Here is a 21109-nt window from a genome sequence, read left to right on the forward strand (position 1 = left end):
TTTTTTGTTTTGTTTTGGTTTGGTTTTTTTTGGTGGCTGGCTGGTAATGGGGATCAAACCCTAGACCTTCCGTGAACTTTTTTCCATGAACACTTGTAATTTGTTGTTAGGTCCATACACATTAAGATTGTTATCTGTTCTTGAAGATTTAACCCCTTTTTCATTACATAATGCCTTTTGTTATCCCTGATCTTTTGACTCACATAATTATGTGATAAATAAATGGTTTAAGCCACTTAGTTTTGCAGTAGTTTGTTATACAGAAAAGGCTCAGTGATATACACTCTGGCAACTGGATCTACACATTATAGGAATACGGACACATCATCATATATTGGCCATTTTTTCTATGCATATACAGCATGCCAAAACTCCTGAGTGTTAGCCCTAAGCTGACTCATTAACTGAGCCTCTAAGGGGCCATTTTACTATTATATTAGGCTGGGTGCTTCTAGGGGGATGAAGTATATAGTAAGTCCTGTGAATCCTGATCATGTGCCCATTGTCTCATCTCCTTTGACACAAAATGAGTCCTTTGATCGCAGGCAACACTGATACATCAGACATTTATAAGCCCAAGGATGATGTTGCTAACAGAATACTTCAGGCAGGAAAGACAAACCCTATATTTAGAAAATAGGTCAATCCTACTAAGAAGGAATAACTCAAGTTGGTGTTATTGATGTAATGTCTGTTGTTTGGGAGCTTCTTGGTGGGTAGAGAGGGAGAGGTGTGTTACAATACTTTTTGGAAGCCTATGAACAGCCTCCAGAATTTTTAATTCCTTGAATCTCCCTGGAGAGTTGTCTGCCAGGTACATTGTCCCCGCAGTTGCAACTAGGAAACCCACAAGGGGGATGAAGTAATTATTACTGGAGTTGAGGGAGTTTGTCAAGATTGGGTTCCCAGGGGCTGCAAAGGAGCTGTAAATTTCAATGGGGTGGGGAGTCCTTTGGTCACTGTAGTCTCATTGCAACAGATATACCCTACCCAGAAATCATCCCTTCCCTCATCCTTGTATATCCTGGAGGAAGGGCAACAGTCTCCCTTTTCTGTATTCCCCATTACCTCTAAGTGAGGCTTGGAAACTAATGTTGCTACCCAGATGGCCCTGATATGAGTACCTGGTAAGTACAATAGGAAGTGAGAAGGTCTGGAGGAACAAGGAGAAAGCATGTCTTTCCTTAGACAAGTAAATCAAGTTCAAAATCCACTCACTGCCTAACATATAGTAGGTGCCTAATAACTGCTTGTGGAATAAATAAGTAAATTAATACAAGCCCACCCTGTAAAGGTGTGAAATCCTAAATGCAGTATAGTAGTTGCTTAGTGAAAAATGGGCTATATTTCAAATCAAGAAATCTTAATTCAGATCCTAGTTCTGCTAAAATTCAGTGTCTACGTAATAAAGATATGTTGATATATAGTATAGAGTTGTGAGCATTAATGAACTGTAAAAACATTTAGTGTAGCACAGAGTACTTGATAGTGGTGGCTCTTAATATTTTTTCCATCTCGGTGAAAAATTTATGTTTTTAAAACAGTTATAGAATTTACTTAGCTGATTTCATGTACTTCTCATTGTTTTATCACATTTCCAACAGTGAAAACATTTGCCTTATGGAAAAGAGAGTGGTAATGTCTTGATCTACTGTCATCACCACTGCCACCATCTGCATGCACTGATGAGCTTGGTAAATACTCATGATTCTGCATAAAGAGTATTTCCACTTGCCTCTACTCCTTTTTTGTGTGTCCCATAAATTATTGAAAAGCTCTTTTTCCTCCTCCCAGGATATTTGATTCTAAAATATTCCCTTTATACATTTTCTGTAAATGAATGTTTCAATATTCAGATAAGTTCTTTAACAGAATCACACAAAGAGCTAAGGATAACAGTTAATAGGCATAAGTGAAAATAAAAGAAAAAATACTAGAAAAAAATTTACCTGTATTTGAAAGAGCTGGGTAAATGAGGCCTGAAATGCCAATGTGTATGAACTTGGCCCAAGCTCTGAACAAAAAAGAAGGAACCTTTATCTTCAGAACTGAGTTTGGTAGGACAAGGGGCTTGCTGGTTAGCTCAGTTGGTTAGAGTGCAGTTATAACACCAAGGTCTGAGAGATCGGCTCCCCATACTGGCTAGCCGCCAAAAACAAAACAAAACAATAATTTGGTATGGCAGGAAGGTTAAAGGTGCAAAGGTGGGAGGGAAAATAAATAGGGGAAAATCCCTTTAGATGGCCAGAGAGATTAAGAAATGAGTCATAGTTGAAGGAGCACTCTGTGACTCCTGCCTTTTTCTGTAAATCTACTTTCTTCTCTCTTTGCAGTCAGGTTTCCTCTAACACTCAGTCCACACAGCATAAAGTGTCCATAGCTCACATCCTAAATTTTCACAATTCCTCTGTCCAAGAACTAACCCCACTTCACCAAGCCATTCCCTGCCTCCCCCGAGGATTCCTTAGTGAAAGGGCAGAGGCTTTGACAGAAGAAGGAAGAAAACTACAGAGATCATTTTCTCTGGAGAGTTCCTCTTTTCAGCAGAAGCGAAGGATCCAAACACTAGAAGTAGTTACTGTCAAGGTAGAGAAGGAATTCTATAACATATGCAAAATGACAAAAGGAATTGGTACTTTGGACTCCAGAAAACACAGGGCTATCCGTCAATAACAGCTCTACGAGCATCAATGCCCTAACATCGGTATCATTTTCATCAGTGCAGGCACTGGCAGAACAGTAGTGATGAGCAGCCCAGATCAGAAGAGGGGGGAAATGGAGGGCTCCATATACCAAGGAGAGGGAAGAGAGCTCATGTGAGAACTTTCTGAGGACTCTAAATAGAAACTATGGCAAATGATAAAAGAGATTTTTGTTGTGCTAACGTGAGACGTGGAGGTGGAAGAGGGCATAAAAAGAAGAAACTTTCCAGACTCTTAATATTTTAATTTCTTCTGCTTCCTGCAAAGCTTATAACTTGCCCTCCCCGCCTCCACTACCCCTTCATCTATGTTCCCTTCATATTCCATAGGGAAAACCCTGTCTCCCACAGTCTCCATAGCTGTTAGAGAATATTTATTCAACTAACATTTTTGAGTGCCTACTATGTGGCAGGAGCTGTGTCAAGAGATATGATACAACTCTAACCTGTGTTTCTTGAAGCCACATCAGCCTGTGGACCTGATATAAGAGTGGCAATAGATAGGAGGTTGTTACTTTATCCACTATTACAAGTCCTACAGTCTGTAGAAAGCTGCTTTAACTATTTCTGCAAATTTCCAGGAAATTCTCACATGAGAATTCTCTGTGTTCTCAAGAATCCAAAGTGCCAATGCCTTTCTTCACTTTGCATATACATACGTAGAATGCCTCTCTCTTCCATTCAGTTCCACACTTTATTATTTCAATCAATGAAAAGTGGTCCAACAGAGTCCCTCCATTTCCTTTAGTTTTCACCACCAGACTCTCTGTCCCTTTGACTTAGGCACAAGATAATGGGGCTGGATAGAGAATCACAATAATAATGGTATCACACATTGTGTTGTCTTGCATCCTCTGGTATGCAGCTCGTTCCACCCAAAAAATCAGTCTGAATTTATAGGTACATATAAACCAATGTTTATAAAACTGGGTTTCTCTACACAAAGATGAATAAGATTTAGTTTGTGTGCTCTCCAAAATTCTACAAGTAAGGAGTCATGAAAACAAAACAATTATATACTATATGGCCTAGTATAAAAGTCACTATAAAATGTACATTGAGGGCATATGTTTCTGTTTGATGATATCAGAAAAAGCTTCCTGAGTCTTTATTCATTCATTTATTCAACAAATACAACAAATATTACCTGCTATATGTCAGACACCATTCAACACATACAGTAGTTTAGGGGGGAAAAGACAAATTTTCTGCTGTATGGACTTTACATTTTACTGAGGCAGATTTCTTTCTTTATAAATTACTCAGTCTGAGATATTCTGTTATAGCAACACAAAAACAGACTAACACAAGAAGTAAGAAAGGGATCATTAAGAACTTTGTATGCTGTGATAGGTAATTTGGAATCTGGATTGAAGGCAATTAAGAACCATTGGAATGTTTTAAGAAGGAAAGTGGGGAAATTCTTGTTTTAGAAGGACAATTCTTGAGGAACCATGAAGGATTGAAAGGGGGAAGACTATAGGAAGATAGAACAGTTAGAAGTTTATTGCAATCATCCAGATGAGAGATGGTGAGAGTCTGACTTGATCACCTAGCCTGCAAATGATGGGGCCTGGTTTCAATGTACACTAACTCCAGAGCCCACTCTCCAGCATCTTTTCTCACTTTTACAGTCCTCCATTTTTCTGAAATGTCTCATCTATATATATGAAAGTCTTCCTAATTATTTTCCATGATGTTGTTTTTCCTCCACAACCTGATCTCAAGTTTCTCAGGTCAAGAGTTTTGTGTTCTATTCCTTTGTGTTTTCTACGATGCCAAGAAATGCAGGACCCAAATTAATAAGGATACCTTATGTACATAAACTCTTTCTTTGTAGTTATATTTAACATATTACAAAAACATTAAAAGGGTATCTTTTAAATCTGCTCCTTTGTCTTGACACAACTTTTTCTCTGTGTTCTCCTTTAGTCTTATCTATATATATTATATAAACTACATGTGTTATATAACTTTTTAACTTATTTATAAATATTTTCCTATGTTGCTCATAGTTCTTGTAAACTATTTTTGGAGGCTGACCTTTTTATGCTTGTCAAGCAAATTAACATCTTTTTCTTTTGAATCTTGAAGAGATAACCTAGTTTATCCTCATCTTACGTATCCTAAATGGTAGGTATCTGACTGATTTCCAAGCAGGATGGTTCATGTTGTGTTAAACAAATATTTGGAAAAATTTCCTCATTTAAATCTCAGTGTTTGGCATGGAGCCATTTAGTATGCCAGGCACGTGGATATGTTCCAACACACAGCAGACAGTTAGGTATCCACACACAATGCAGAATATGAAAGAGTTAGTGTCAACATCACAAGTAGGAAAAGAATCTCTGCCTACTGAGGGGAGATGTATATAGGTCCCATGGAAATCTTGGATGAGATAAGGTTCCAGTGAGGGAGGACAGATGTAAAGACACTGGATGAGGTGAAAGGACATACTCAACGCTCAGTGAGGCTTGGGAGAGAGCATCAGAGAGGAGGTAGGATGGCCTACTGTGAGAACATTCAGTTAATGGGACTAGACTAGGTGAATATGCCAAAAACACCAAGAGAAAATTTTTTAGTGGCAAAAATATTTCATTCTCTGGGTCTCCATGCAGATAAACCCAAACAATGGAAAAGGAAAACCAAACCAGTGTCTCTGAATTTCTCCTCCTGGGCTTCTCCAGTTCGCCAGGACAACAGGCACTCTTCTTTGCACTTTTCCTGTGTCTCTATTCAACAGGGTTGTTTGGAAACTTACTCATCTTGCTGGCCATTGGCTCAGACCATCGCCTCCACACACCCATGTATTTCTTCCTTGCCAATCTGTCCTTGGTAGACCTCTGCCTTCCTTCAGCTACAGTCCCCAAGATGCTACTGAACATCCAAACGCGAACTCAATCCATCTCCTATTCTGGCTGTTTGGCTCAGATGTATTTCTGCATGATGTTTGCCAACATGGACAATTTTCTTCTCACAGTGATGGCATATGACCGTTATGTGGCCATCTGTCACCCTTTACATTACTCCACCATTATGACCCAGCACCTCTGTGCCTCTCTGGTGGCTGTACCTTGGGTCATTGCCATCTTGAACCCTCTCTTGCACACTCTTATGATGGCTCGTCTGCACTTCTGCTCTGACAATATCATCCACCATTTCTTCTGCGATATCAGCTCTCTCCTCCCTCTATCCTGTTCTGACACTAGTCTTAATCAGTTGATGGTTCTGGCTGTGGTAGGGCTTATCTTTGTGGTACCTTCAGTGTGTATCCTGGCATCATACAGCCTCATCATCTCTGCTGTGATGAAAATTCCTTCTGCCCAAGGAAAACTCAAGGCTTTCTCCACCTGTGGATCTCACCTTGCTTTGGTCATTCTTTTCTATGGAGCAATCACAGGGGTCTATATGAACCCCTCATCCAATCATTCAACTGAAAAAGACTCAGCCGCATCAGTGATTTTCATGGTCGTAGTCCCTGTGTTGAATCCCTTCATTTACAGTCTAAGGAACAATGAGCTGAAAGGGGCTTTAAAAAAGACACTAGGCCATAGCAAAATCTCCCAATGATTTATACTGGCTAAAAAAAGCTCAACAGGAGGCAAATCATGATGAGACCATCATTTTCACTCTCATCATAATTACAAACCTGTTGTTAAATACCTAATTAAACGTGTTACTGACCTAAGTTCATTACAAACTCTAGGAGTGACATAATCACGGGTCTGATCCATTTGAGCTCTCTAAGATATTACTGATATGGACAAATATTTATAAATATAGTCCCAGGAAATCACAATAAAAATATGAAATCAGCATTTGAATTTGTCACTAGGATATCTCATACAGCCCAGATTAACATAAGAATATACCAAAGGGAGTGCAAAATGGAGCATTTACTCAGGACTATCCCCCTAAAGTAGACTTGAGTAGGTAACCATACTGTTGTGCATGAAAACCACTAGAGGATAAAATTACTGTGTAATGAAATGTTCAAACCATAACTGCAATGTGAGGACAAAGGGAGAAGATATTGGTGAAGGTTAAAGAGGTCAGGTACAATTTCAGGAAAAAGATGGCTCTTAACCTTGGTCTTGAACATCGGTGAGTTTCACACAGGAATGATGAGAATATTCAAAACACATGAGGAATGCTTATAGGTAAGAAGCAGCATAGTACATATTGAACAAATTAATATGAATGTAATAAAGAGTCCATATTGGGGACTGGTGACAGTGAAAAATGGATAGTTATTTCTCACCCTGATATTTTGTACTTTTTCACATTCTATGATTATATTGTATACATTTCCTATAACCAGTCTATAGTCCCTTGTGTAACAAACAGAATTAATGTCTATGTCTATGTCTATATCTATGTAAATCTGCATGCTGGTCTACAAAGAAGTGACTGGCAGGCTATTAATTACCATTTTAACATTTAAAAATCTGTACTTGTTATTTACTCTGGAATATGCATAGAGCTGCCTATATAAGAAGTAGATCACACCTTTACTGAAAGCGTATACCGTTGAGACTTTTGACTTAGAGCTCATATCTGATTTAACTGGTTGTTTTCTGTGTCTACAATGTCCCCCAGAACCCTGAAAAGTGCATTTTTCCATATGACATATAACCTATATTTTAAGTCATACCATCCAAAATATCTCTTCAAACTTGGGAAAAATAAGCTCGACCATCTTCATGTGATGTAATAATTGACAGGCAGAAACAGAGATAAAAAGACAGCGATAGAGTTGAGTAGTTCATAAAATTGCTGAAAGGACTGGAGAAACAGGCTCAGAGGCCCATAGCCAGACCACAGCCAAAACAACATACTCATATTATGAGTTGACCGAAGTCGCTATCACTGAACACTGGGTGTTGCAGCTTGCACCACTGATGCTGCCTGCCCTAGACGCTGAATGCCTATGCTAGCCTACTGCCACTGCTGGCCCATAAACTGGACATTTCCACCACTGCCACCACCACCAAAGAGATTTTACATTCCCACTAGTTATTTACACTACCTATCCTTGATTCACATTGTAGGGAGCTGTACCAGATTAGTCAAACATAGAACACATGCCCTTGCCCAAAATACAAGGAAGACCGAGTATCTCAAATTTTCACCTGTACAAACACCATGCTGTGCCTCCCAGATCCCCTTTCAGGACTGAAGGACTATTCCCCACATGCCTGGAGTGCTGCTGGCTGATGGCCCTCACTCACAGCCCTCATTCTCAACTCCTCTACAGAGATTGCCCTCAGCTGAAAAGAACAGCCTGTCCCAAGGTCATGATCCCTTCTTAAGGCAAGCTGCATCCAGTGACTGGTCTCACATGGGGATATAAATGCCTAACACCACAACTCAACTCAGGACAACTATGAAGGGCCATTTCAGTTCCGTGGTAGCAACCAAAGCTTTTGCTGTGATTGCATCACAGCCCAACTTCTCTGTTCTGCCCAATGCTGCTGCCTTTACTCCCTCACAGATGTTAATTTTAAGATCACTACCTATAACTTCATGCATGGCATCAGTACCTCAGAGTACACTTCTCTTGGAACCCAACATGTAACACCACCTATAATGAAACAGTTAAGACAACGTTCTCTGAATATAATTCAATTAAACTAAAAATTAATGACATTCAGAAAGAAAAGAGCACTCCATTTGAAATGTTTTTAATTCTCTCTTAATCCTTGATTCAAGAAGGAAATGTAAACACTTGAGAATATCTGGAAAATGATGATAATCAAAACACTACATAAAAGAAAGTATAGAAACAGCTTCAGCAGTGTGCAATGGAGAATTCTTAGCCATAAACACTTATATGAAACATAGACATATTAATTAAGGATCCAAATGATATGTTGGAAAAAGACAAAATAAACTGAAGGGATAGAAAAGAAATAGAGATAAAAGCAGAAATTAATATTCAAACACAGAAAAGAAAAACTTAAAAAATAAATCCAAGAGATGGATATTTAAAAAGCAATCAATAAAATTGAGAAACCCACTACCTAAACAAATTAGTAAAAAAAGAGAAGAGCACAAATATATACAATAAGAAACAAGAGAAAATACCTAAAGACACAAAAATATTTGAAGAAACATAAAACTAAAGTAATTTAGTTAAATCTATGCAAATAAATTTGGAAATCTAAACAAAATGAATAATTTTCTAGGAAAATACATTTATCAAAACTGACCACAGATATTAAATCTGAACAGATTGATTTTCATAGAACTAAAAAAATTTTCAAAGAACACCCAAAAAGAACCAGACTTGAAGATTAATAGAGGATTTCTACCTAAACCTAAATAATTGCCAGAGCATAAAAAAGCTTACAAAATGTATTTAAAATGAGCAACATTAATATCAAAATCTGGCAGACATTAGACAAAATTGAACTAGACAAATCCCACTCATGAGTACTGATGCAAAAAATGTAAATACAATATCAGCAAAAGGAATCCTAGCACTTCAAAAAAATAATACATCATGAACCAACAAGCTTTATCCCAAGAATGCAAGAATAGTTTAACATTAATATAGTTGTTAATGAAACTCATCATAATATCAAAAAAGATAAAATAAACAGGAATAATCTTAAAAACTGTCCAAGATAAATATGAAGAAAATTCTAAACCCCTAGTGAAGGAAACAAAAGATGACTTGAATAAAAGATACAACTCCATAAAGATGGTCAATTCTCCCTAAATCAGTTTCAAAATTTAATGCGATTTCAAAAATTACTAAGAGTTTTTGAAGCCAGAAACAAGTTCTAAAAGTTTACAAGGAGAAAATAAACAAGCAGATAAATAAGGGTTACTAGATCCATCAGATATTAAAACATTGTACAGTCTCAATAATTGTGTAGCACTGGCATTTAGCAAAACAACCAAGCCAACAGAACAGAATAGAATTCAATTACAGAAAAGAGTTTAGTATAAGAGAAATATGGAAAATGATAAAAAGGAAAAATGTACTATTTAATAAATGGTGTAGGAGCCTATCTAAAAAAAAATTGAACCCAGTAGTTATATATTTCTCCATGACAAATAATAAATGAATCAAAGACTTAAATGTAAAAAAGATGAAATAATAAATGTGTACTGATGAGACATAAGAGAATTTCTTTATATTCAAAATCCAGAAATCACAAAAGAAAAAAATTGATATATTCAACTACATAAAAGCTTTTTAAAAATAAAAAATTATACATGGCAAAAATTCGAAAGAAATGTTAAAAGAAAAATGCCAAATAACAGGAAATATTTCCAACTCATATTACAAAGGGCTAAAGTAAAGAATCCCTGGAAATAGATAAAAGACCTAATAGAAAAAAGACAAAAGATATTGGTAAGTAATTCAAAGAAAAGGAAATTCAAATGACTTCCAAACACATCAGTAAGTACTCAATATCATTTATAAAAAGTAAAGCAAATTAAAATTACAGTGAAATACCTACAGGACTTTTTAAATCATGAATTTCATGATGCTTTCTGTTAGGAAGACATTGGCGAACAGTCATATCATATAATATCATCAGAGTGTAATCTGGTACAATTACTATTGTTGGCAAATAGATAGATAGATTCTAAATATAAGTGATATCCTTTGACTCAGCAATTCCACTTTTGAGAATTTACTCTTCAGATATAATTGAGTATGTACAGGCAAGAAGCCAGCCTGAGATTGTGGACATGAGCAGTAAGCAGAAAATGAGTAAGGCATATGGGAAGAACACCGGGGTCTGGTGTAGATGAAATAAGGGAGTTCAGGAAGAATGACCAGGAGAATCCTAAGGAAGAGAGTTGAGTAAGGATTGAGGATAATATTGAGATCATTCAAGAAGAAAAGCTAGAATTTGGCCTGTTCAGGCTCAGAAAATTAACCCTGCTGCAGGTCAAAGATAATAAAAGAACAGGATAGGTTGCCGAGAATAAACTGATGTAAAGATACCAGCTTGAATTGAGTGCAATTGCAGTCAGGCCTACATATCCCTTCAAGACCTGTTAACTCCCAGAATCCTCACATTAGTGTGAGAAAGGGGGACCCTGAGAGTGGTTACCATGGTGACTGTAGAGCACAGAGACAGTTGATTATTTCCTCAGAATCAGTTTGATTCCACAAAATCAAATGGCAAAACTTAAGAAGTCTGTCAAACCAACTGTCAAAGAGAGTATGCTAAACATGACTGCATAAACATGGATGAAGGGAGTATAAATTAGACAACCACTTTGGAAAACTGTTTGACATTATTTTACAAAGTTTAACACTCATACACCCTCCACCCAGTAATCCTACACCTGAGAGAAACTCTTAGGCTGAGAAGCATTGTTTGTAATTGCTTTTTTTAAAATGGAAACAATCCAAATGCCCATTCATGTGACTAATATTTATTGAGTATATTTCAGGATATGCCCTAGATGTTTGGATGTGGTAGTGGACCAAACAGACAAAAACTATGATTTTGACAATCTTACACTCTAGCATAGGAGACAATTGACATAATAAATAAAATAAATTGCACAGCATGTTAGAAAGTGCAACAGAAAAAGTAGAGCAGGGAAAAGGAGTGAGAGGGGGCAAGAGAAACCTCTTTGAAGAGGTATGACTTGAGCAAAGATTTGAAAGAAGTGAAGGGAGTTAGCCATACTATGGGCAGAGCAAACAGCCATAACCATGGCTCTGAGCAAGAATATGCCTTGTATGTTCCAGTAACAGCAAGGAGGCGTATTAGCGGTAGAGTAGAATGAGCAAGGGAAGAGCATATTTGGAGATTATGTAGAAAACAGGTCATATAGAGTTTCATAGGTCATGTTGAGAACTTTGGGGTTTAACTTTAACAAAATGGGGAGCTACTAAAGAGTTTTAAACAGAAAGTACCTGATAGAACTTGGGCTTCAACAATAGCAGTCAGGCTTCTCTACTGAGAATAAACTGTGGAAGACTCAAGTAAAAGCAGAGAGACCACTTCAGAGGCTATTGCAGTAATCCAGAAGAGAGATATAGTCCATCAGCCCGTTTTTAAGAGAATGGATATTTGCAATGCTACATTCACATCTGGGTTATTATACAGTAATAAAAATTAATTCTAACTCGACGATACAAATAAATCTTAGTAACATTGCTGAGTGAAAAGAAGTAATGGATTACATATGGCATGTCTTTTAGGTCTGAAACAACTGAAACCATATACAGTGTGGCCATGCACAAATATCTAATAGAACTTCTAGTAGAACTATCTTTCTAAAAAGCAAAACAACTAACAAAACTAGTGATAGTGTTTATCTCTGATGAGAGGAGGTACTTGAGAAGGACTAGAGAAAAGAATAGTAGTAAATGTAAATTATTTTCAATCTATAAATTCTTATAGATTGGGTAATGGATTCAAGAATGTTCACGCTTCAGGTCCCTGCATAGGCCAATGCCAGCCAGGGGTTATGATTAATACCATTTTTTATATCTGAGCTCTGCCGGGGTGGGGGCATGAATCAAGTGCTCAGAAAAAGGTTGCATGGGAGTGCAGGAAGGTTTTGCAGAGGAGGTAGTTTGAGCTGCGTCCCTGATGCGTGGGCTTCAATTTCATTGCCCTTTATTGAAGTCGAAGCCAAGGCCACATAGGTAGAGGAGAATCAAGTTTACTCCTACAGGGGAGAAATAAGGAACCTGCTCCTCCAAGCCCTGAGAACTTCAGGACTTCGGCGAAGACGTCGAGGAAACCGAGTCGGTCGCATAAAGGGACCGGACGTTTCTGGGAATTGTAGTCCAAAGCCAAGTCCGCCTTCTGCGCAAACTCACAAGTCCCTGGGAACGAAATCCTTGAGGGGTGTCGCAGCCCCGTCCTTCCACCGGAAGTGTCCGATCGGAACCAGCCCTGTGAGAGAGGTGAGTCCGGGTTTGGGGACCCAGGTGTCTGCACTGTGTCCCCCTCCAAACATCCAGTCCCTGTTATGTCCCTTTAGGGATTACAGCATCCTCCCGGCGACCGGACCCTGGCCTTTAGAGGAATCCTGGAGAAAAGTGGAACGAGCCTCGGCTTTGGGAGGGCACCACGCCCGCGTATTTCGGGAGGGTATGGAGGTCTCCATAGTTACCTCCGCCGCGCGTGACGTCATCGCGGAGGGCTGAGAGGGCGTGGTTGGGGGGGTCCGTCCTGCTGGATTTGATTCTGGGGTCACTAGTAAGAGGAATGGCCTGATCCAGCAGGGTGGGTCGGCGAGGGGCGGCTTATGTCTCGGATCTCCTGCTCTCTGCCAAAAAATACTGCCGCGGGGTCCGCTTCCAAACGCGGGCTTCCTTGAGAGGAGTAACCGTCTTTTTAAGGGAGTATAAAGTATAATTATTAATTTCAGGGGAGATGAGAACAACCCCAGCCTTCCCCTGAAATGTGTTCATACAGTAAATAGTGAGTACGAGGGGTCTTCAAAAAGTTAATGGAGAGGTTCATATTATCTTTTAATTCTATTTTCCAGGAACTTTTTTTTTTTTCCTGAGCCTAGTTTTGTTTTTTTCCCCACGAACTTTTTGAAGTACCCTTATATTTCCTGTGTGCCGGGAACGCAGTGAAACCAACACTGAGCACCTGCCCTCGTTCTAGAACGAAAGACAGACAACAGAGCATGCAGTGGAAAGTGTCTCAATGTGACAAACCCAAGAAAACTGAGAGCCTTCCACAACACGCTCTTTGTGGCCTCTGCTCTGCTCCGTGGCCGCTACCGGAATTCTGCTAACTCCCCTTCCATCGCCAACAAAACTCTCTCTTGTCTTCCTCTTCCCCAACGTGCACACCAGGGACCTACTCATCCATCAGCAGCCTTGCTCTTTACTGAACCTCCACTTTTCTCATAATTAATTACTTCTTCCTCTCTGTTTTCATAGTGTTTGTTTACACATCTGCTTAGCCATTTTTGTAACTCTCCCCCAACACAGTAATTGTAAGGCACTTAGGCACTCGATAAATGTTTATTAGCTTGACGTTAGTAAGGCTGGGGGTGGGGGGTAATAGCTAATCCTTGAAGACTAGATAATTCTATCTGGAGCTATGGACTCAGTTTTAAATAGATGAGAAGTGAAGAAACACGTGGAGATAGGACTATCAGCTATCTGAGGAAATAATATGTTGTAGAACCAGCTACATAGCATGATAACTTAAGTTTAAGAATTTCAGATTATATAGATCTATTTTACTGCCAATCTTTCTATGCTAAATGAGATAATACTCATAAAACATTAGGACACTACTTGGTAAGCACTTGACTAATACATCTAGGAAACAAAACAAGAAGTAAAATTAAACCACTACATCAAAGGAATGGTGGATTGAGACTGTCCGGTTGATATATCACAGCACTGCCCCTTTTTTCCCTTTCTCATTCCTAAATTTTGTTCTTACTTATACTCATTCAAACTCTTATGTTTTCCAAGGTTCAGTCTGAGCCTGAGATCTTCATTTTATACTCTTGTATAATTGATCCCAATACATATTTTCAACTACCCTTTCCATGGATCTTGTCCAAATCTATATTCCCATTCCTAGCTCCTTTCCTTTATTAAAATCTCATAGTATCTGATAGAATACAGAATATCCAAAACAGAAGTCATCTCAAACTTTCCCAATTTCCCCTTTCATTCAATAAGTTAACAAATATGAAAACTTCAGAACAAATATTAATATCGCATTGTCCTTAATCTCATGGAGGGCCGGCTGATTGATGAAGAAAAAGAACCAAACAACTAAAAATAATACAAGGTGGTATGTGTCCTATTCACAGATGTATGTGAACTTAGGCTAGAGTTGAAGAATTCCTTGAGGGGTAGAATTCTTAGTCACTCCTGTCATCACACTCTGCAAGCTGGTCTCACCATCAATCTGCTGCTCGTTCCCACTTCTTCAACTCTGTTCCTGTCCTCTCCTTTCTGAATTATTCTCACCTTTTATTGTCTAATTTAAGCCCCACTAACTCTATGAAATATTTGCTACCATTTTGCTGTTCATTTCTAAATTCATTGCTACCATTTGCTCCCACCTCATAACCGTTAGGCTATTGAGTGTCTCCACCATACAACTCATTTAGTACGTCAACATTCGACATTTACTAAATAGTTACAAATGTATGTGTCTTGTGAAACATATTTTTCCATTTAAATTTTTATGTCCATATGGGTTTTACGCCATTTCTTCCCAACTGGTTTGCAAACTCAAACACTTTTTTTTTTTTAATCCCTTATAGCTGTACATCAGAGTACAGGTTTTCCAGGCATACCCCATAGTGACCAAGTTAGCATCTCCAGGGGCAAGAATCTGTTTCTTATGATGATTAGGCAGCAAGCTCAGCCCTGCACTCAGACTTTCTTGTAACCCACTGCTGTCCAACTTGTAGCCCAGTGCTTTGCTTAGAATAAGATTCTTAATAAAGTATATGTCAGTGCATCAGTAAATAGTCAACTTAGTGAAATGTTTAGTAGAAGAACCTGAAAGGAGGGACATTTGCATTTTGGTTTGGTACTCTCAGGTTTCACCTGTAAATCCTCTTAATTCAGTTTTTCAGTTCAAAAGCCAGACTGACCATTCCCGTGGACCGAAAAGACATAAGGAACTGATAAATTCAATAACAAAACTCACAGAAGACTGATAAGCAAATCATGGTGCTCATTCATTATACTTCATTTATTAGTGAGATGAGGGGCTTCAATGGCCAAAACATGGACTGAGCCATGAAACTAGGAAGGCAGAGAAGGAACTGTTGACCCAAGTGGAAACCTACTGAGACTTTTGGGGAAGGAGCCAGTTATGCTGGCTGAAGTTAATCTCTGGGTCTCAAAAAACTTACCCTATTCTATTATTTTAAGAGATGTACAAGTAATCCTAGTTCCAAGTTTGGAATAGATAATTATAACAATCCAAGTTTGTGTTTTCCTCACACTTTTATGAGTACAGTGGCCTTATCAATTCACATGGCATTCCACCCTAGAAATGAACAACATGTTCATCTCCACAAACAGTATTCAGCAGGTCATTCTGCTCAGAAGCTTTCATTGGCTCCCCAGTGCCTTAAAATATAAACTCTATATTCATGAACTGGACATTTGATGATTTCTACAGTAAGGCCCAAGTTTTTGCCTCTATAATTTCCTTATATAAACCTGCTGAACTTTTTGCTTTCCCACTTCTATATTCCTACCCTTAACCAATTGTTCAAACTGTTATCCTGCTTGTAATTTTCTTTTTCTCTCTCAATGTCCTAATCAAATCTTATTCATTCTTCAGGATTTAGCTTTTTCATTAGGCTTCCCTTGACCATTGCAACCAACTATTTTTCCTATCTTTTATTTTATAAAGAATTTTTAACATTTTTCTCTTTTGGTGCTTATTTTCTGTATGATTTACTTATTATTTAATGACGTAGCTTGTTAATATTTAGTATTGTCTTACATTTAAGCATAATGTTTGTAATTTGGGTTTTTTTAATGTTTGTGATTTAAATTGTATTATTTTTAAGTTAAAAGTTTAAGCTGTGCTGAAGTAGAAATCAGATAAACAGTTGTATTCCACAGAGCACATATGTCAGTACTTTTATAAACAATAAATGCCCAGTAAATTTTTGTGTAATGGAGAATGATGATTTCTGTGATTGTGGTCTTTCATCTCCCTAGACAGTAATTTTTGTTCCCTCCCCGTCTTTCTGCGGGTCCAGCCGATGAGCCGGCGGGGGCGTGGGGAGAGGCGCAGGTGCGAGGGTCTCGGGCACCTGGGAGAGCCCCTCCCTCCCCGGATGGAAGTAGCCAAGTTGAGAGGAGGAATTCCACCTCGGGTGCAGAGAGGGGACAGAGTGGCCGAGATAATCATGGTTGTAACAGTTTCTTACTTGTAGACTGCGTCAATTTTTAAGGCTGTTTCCCATTCATAACCTGATTCCCTTCGCTTTCTCATTCATTCTTTCATTTATTAAATACATTTATTGAGCATCTCCTATGTGTCTGGCATTATGTGTAAGAGTGCTGGTTTTATAGGGTGAATTAAAGAGCAAAGACCTATGGCTCATTTGTTTGTTTGTTTTAGCTCTGCCGCTTACTGTGTGGTTTTGGAGAAACTGGTTAATCTGTGCCTCAGGTTTCCCACCTGTAAAGCAGAACACATGAAGCCTCACAAGGCTGCTGTGGAATCAAATGAGACAACAGTGGGGAGAAATCTTTACACATCTTACAACATTATGTGAATGAGTGATTATTATTAGTTTGCACAAATTTGTTAGCTACTTCGTTCATTCAAAAAATATGTATGTCCTTAAATTATTTCATCCTTTGGCTGAGCGTGAAATCTGGAGTGAGAACCTGGGTGTGCCCCCAACTCACCAGCTGTGTGATCTTAAGCAACCAACATCAGCTGAAAAATGAGAATGTCGACCGGAAGTGTCCGATCGGAACCAGCCCTGTGAGAGCAGTAATTTTTGTTCCCTCAGGAGATCTCTTGAAACTAAAGAAGACCCTTCCCAAAGCAGAAGTGGACTTTCTGATAACATATTCTAGCCCAATATGGCGACATCATCAAAGAAAGCTGCAGCTCAGACCTTTCCAGAGAATGATGGACTTCTGATAGTGAAGGTAGAAGAGGAAGGGTTTATCTGGAGGCAGGACAAGTGGACTTTCTGATAACATATTCTAGCCCAATATGGCGACATCATCAAAGAAAGCTGCAGTTCAGACCTTTCCGGAGAATGATGGACTTCTGATAGTGAAGGTAGAAGAGGAAGGGTTTATCTGGAGGCAGGATACTTGTGTACAGAGAAGCGATCCCCTCAGGCAGGAGCTCTGCCGACAACTTTTTAGGCAGTTCTGCTATGAGGATTCTCCTGGACCCCGCAAGGCACTGAGCCGGCTCCGGGAGCTCTGCTGTCAGTGGCTGAAGCCAGAGACCCACACCAAGGAGCAGATCTTGGAGCTGCTGGTGCTGGAGCAGTTCCTGACCATCCTGCCAGGAGATCTGCAGGCCTGGGTGCGTGAACATTACCCAGAGAGTGGAGAGGAGGCAGTAACCATACTGGAAGATTTGGAGAGAGGCACTGATGAAGCAGTACACCAGGTNAGGAGGCAGTAACCATACTGGAAGATTTGGAGAGAGGCACTGATGAAGCAGTACACCAGGTGCATAAGGGATGGGAGACCTAAGACTTCCAGAATGGATGAGTCCCACAGTGGGAGGAAAGGGCTTGAGATTTGAGTATCTAGTGACACTTGCAGGGGCTCTTAGTACAGTGTGCATTTATGTCTCCTTTTTTGTCTGTTTGGTACCACACTACATTTTACAATTGATTCAGACTTGATTCTTCCTTCCCTAGCTTTGTATTCCTACAGAAGGTTCTCTTTTTTGTTAAAAAATGTTTAATTCCAACAGGGATTCTCTCATAAGCCCAAATGTACTTAATTTTTTTCAGGTTTCAGCACATGGACATGGACAAGAAATATTCAGGAAAAAGTTATCACCTCCTGGACCAGCACTTAGTGTCCCGTTCCAGCCAACAGAGACCAAGGCCCATTATGGTTCTTCAGAACCCCAGCTCCTACTGGACTGTGGTAAGGGGCAGGATGTTAGGCGGTACATGTCACTTAAGAAGCAAGAGAGAGTGGGCCGGCCCGGTGGCACACTGGATAGTGCGCCGCTTGGGAAGCGCGGTCCCGTTGCCAGGTCCCGGTCCGGTGCGGGGGCGACACTGAGGGTTGCGATCCGTTGCCGGACACGGAAAAAGACAAAAAAAGAAGCAAGAGAGTGAATCTCCTTCCTCTGACTAGTCTTGGTAACTGTAGGGGGTCCTTTCTTTATTACCCAGTGAAGAGTAGAGTACTTGTTTTTTTATGTGTCTTCGGCCGATTGGGGGAAAAAAGATAATTCTGTTCCCTTATCCAGAATATTTCCAAAACATGGGATATTTTTATGTTGTGACCAAATTAAAGGAAAGAAAAATGAATGAGTTAACAAAGTGTTATAGAAAGAGAAAAGAAGCAAAAGAGGAAGAAACACATGGACAGAAACAAAACATGTTAATAAAGAAGTATATATAATGATAGAGGGGGGGCAGATACATGGTGATATACTCAGAAATAGAATATAATTCACAAATACATATAATATGATCCCATATTGTTGCCTTTTATATTGTACTCTTGGCCTTTTAAAGCTCTCATGTTTTTATAGAAAGTTAGCCATACTTCTGGAGACTACCTCCATAGAATACTCATCTCTGTTCTAAATCTCACCTGTTTAAAAGGTTCATAGATGCAATATCACTTTAGGTATAAGTGTTCCCGATAATAAATCCAAGAATAAGTTACTGTTCATTTTTAATAAATTACCACAGATTTTGCTTTTAGATTTGTTCTGGAAACATCTCCATCTACCCCGTATAAAATTGTAAATTTCCCTCACCAAAAGACCAACACTCCCTAATCCTCTTTCCTGCCCTAGCCCATTCTAGATAAAGGAAACCCTATAACAAAGAGAGGCTGCTTGGCTCCAACACAGTATAGAGTCGTGAGCACAGTACAGTCATGAGATAGAAGGCAGGATTTGTGAGGACTAGATCATGAACAGATCTTGGAAACGAGGCTGAGGAGTTTAGACTCGTCAAAGAAGAAAAGAGATTTAAAGGTTTCTGAATAGGATGTAAAAGGATGGCTGTTGAATGACAGTCTGGTAAGAATATTTAGGATGACTAGGAAGAAGAAAAACAGAGTAAAAACAGCAAAGAGGCTGTTACAGTCATTTAGACAGGAAGTGGTGAGGTTCCAGACTATGGTGATGGGAACAGAAAGACGAAGGAACGTATACAAGGCATATTTAGCAGAAAGAGATGACAGAACTTGGAAGGTTGATTAGCCATGGAATGTGAAGAAATGAATGATGATAGATGGAGGTTTTCCCCTCCATATACACATACCTCAGAGTCATTTATAGCTGTTCTTTTCTCTCCTGTGTCCTCATCTGCTTTCTTTGAGGCAATGCCTCCCTTTTTCCCTCTAAACCTAACTCTGAAAATGTGTCATAGACCTAAAGTTCCCCAGATCTCCCTTGGGCACTTTACATAGTTCTTTCTCCTTACTCTGTCTCTCCACACCCCACCACACCATTCTTGCTGTTGATGATCCTTCTCCCAGTCTTTTCTATTTTATCTCTCATCCTTAGATTCCCTCTCTCTGCCAACCACTGCATGCATTACTTGCTTTTACCAATGTTTCTTTGTTTTGTGTCCTCATCCATCACTCCTCTCATGAGAAAGGCCACATATTTGAAATGACCAAGTGAAGTATCAATATGTAACTATCTGGAGTGTACCCCAAGAATTTCTTTACTTCCAGTTCAGCAAACAGGTGATATTTTACCTCTTTTTTTTTTTCATTATTTTAGATAATGAGAGTAAAAACAATGGATCCATGTCAAAGCTGGACATTTATGAAAATATGGAATCACAGAGAATTATATCAGGAAGAATCTCAGGATATGTGTCAGAAGGATCTGATGAGCCTCCAGACATCTGTAAGTCCGCAGGCAGGATAAAGAGGCACTGGGAGCAAGAACCAGGGGAGTCTCGGAGACCATCATCTGCCCAGGATAGAGGTTTTAGTAAAATCCTAACCCACAAAAATATACTCACAGATGAAATAGTAAGCCATGATGGATGTGAGAGAAGCTTAAATCTGAATGCAAATAAATTCACACACCAGAAATCTTGTAAACATGGTACCTATGACCAGAGTTTCAAATGGAATTCAGATTTTATTAAGCATCAAAGAATTTATGCTGAAGAAAAAAATCACCAGTATGGAAAATCTTTCAAGAGCCAGAACCTTATTAAACATGCAGCAATTTTCAGTGGAGAGAAAACCCATCAGTGTAACGAGTGTGGGAAAGTTTTCAGGCACAGCTCAAAGCTTGTTAGGCATCAGAGAATCCACACTGGAGAGAGACCTTATGAATGTAATGAGTGTGGGAAAGGCTTTGGGGGGAGCTCAGATCTTATTAGACATCAGCGAATTCACACTGGGGAAAGACCCTTTGGATGTAAAGAATGTGGGAGAGCATTCAGCCTGAACTCACATCTTATCCTGCATCAGAGAATTCACACCAGAGAGAAACCCTATGAATGTACCGAATGTGGGAAAACCTTCAGAGTAAGCTCACACCTTATTCGGCACCTGAGAATCCACACTGGAGAGAAACCCTATGAATGCAGTGAGTGTGGGAGGGCCTTCAGTCAGAGCTCACACCTTAGTCAACATCAGAGAATTCACATAAGGGAAAACCTATTAATGTAAGGAACTTAAATTCACATGGAAATGCTGAGGAAATAGAAAAATATTAAAAATATTAAATAAAAAATAAATCTTGGGCAAGATGAATGACT

At 39.1% G+C, this 21109-nt stretch overlaps 2 protein-coding genes across 2 annotated transcripts; both read left to right on the top strand.

The window, feature by feature from the left end:
• The first annotated feature begins 5332 nt into the window (after nucleotides 1-5332).
• Nucleotides 5333-6271, top strand: LOC103599310 (olfactory receptor 1F12). The gene has a single exon (XM_008583421.1). The coding sequence runs from the start codon at nucleotides 5333-5335 to the stop codon at nucleotides 6269-6271; it is 939 nt and encodes a 312-aa protein (XP_008581643.1).
• Nucleotides 6272-17382: 11111 nt separating this feature from the next.
• ZNF165 (zinc finger protein 165) lies at nucleotides 17383-21109 on the top strand. The gene is made up of 3 exons (XM_008583414.1): nucleotides 17383-17793; nucleotides 18146-18284; nucleotides 20113-21109. Exons 1-3 carry the CDS (start codon nucleotides 17383-17385, stop codon nucleotides 21018-21020), a joined length of 1458 nt encoding a protein of 485 aa, XP_008581636.1. The 3' UTR covers nucleotides 21021-21109.

Source organism: Galeopterus variegatus, unplaced genomic scaffold (assembly GCF_000696425.1).
Source record: "Galeopterus variegatus unplaced genomic scaffold, G_variegatus-3.0.2 Scaffold2904, whole genome shotgun sequence".
NCBI lineage: Eukaryota > Metazoa > Chordata > Mammalia > Dermoptera > Cynocephalidae > Galeopterus > Galeopterus variegatus.

Excerpts from the sequence above, each read along its gene's own strand:
- ZNF165 (XM_008583414.1), top strand. The coding sequence starts at position 17,383 with ATGGCGACATCATCAAAGAAAGCTGCAGTTCAGACCTTTCCGGAGAAT. Across the intron at positions 18,285-20,112 it reads CCAGCTCCTACTGGACTGTG|ATAATGAGAGTAAAAACAAT; the intron begins GTAAGGGGCAGG and ends TCATTATTTTAG.
- LOC103599310 (XM_008583421.1), top strand. The coding sequence starts at position 5,333 with ATGGAAAAGGAAAACCAAACCAGTGTCTCTGAATTTCTCCTCCTGGGC.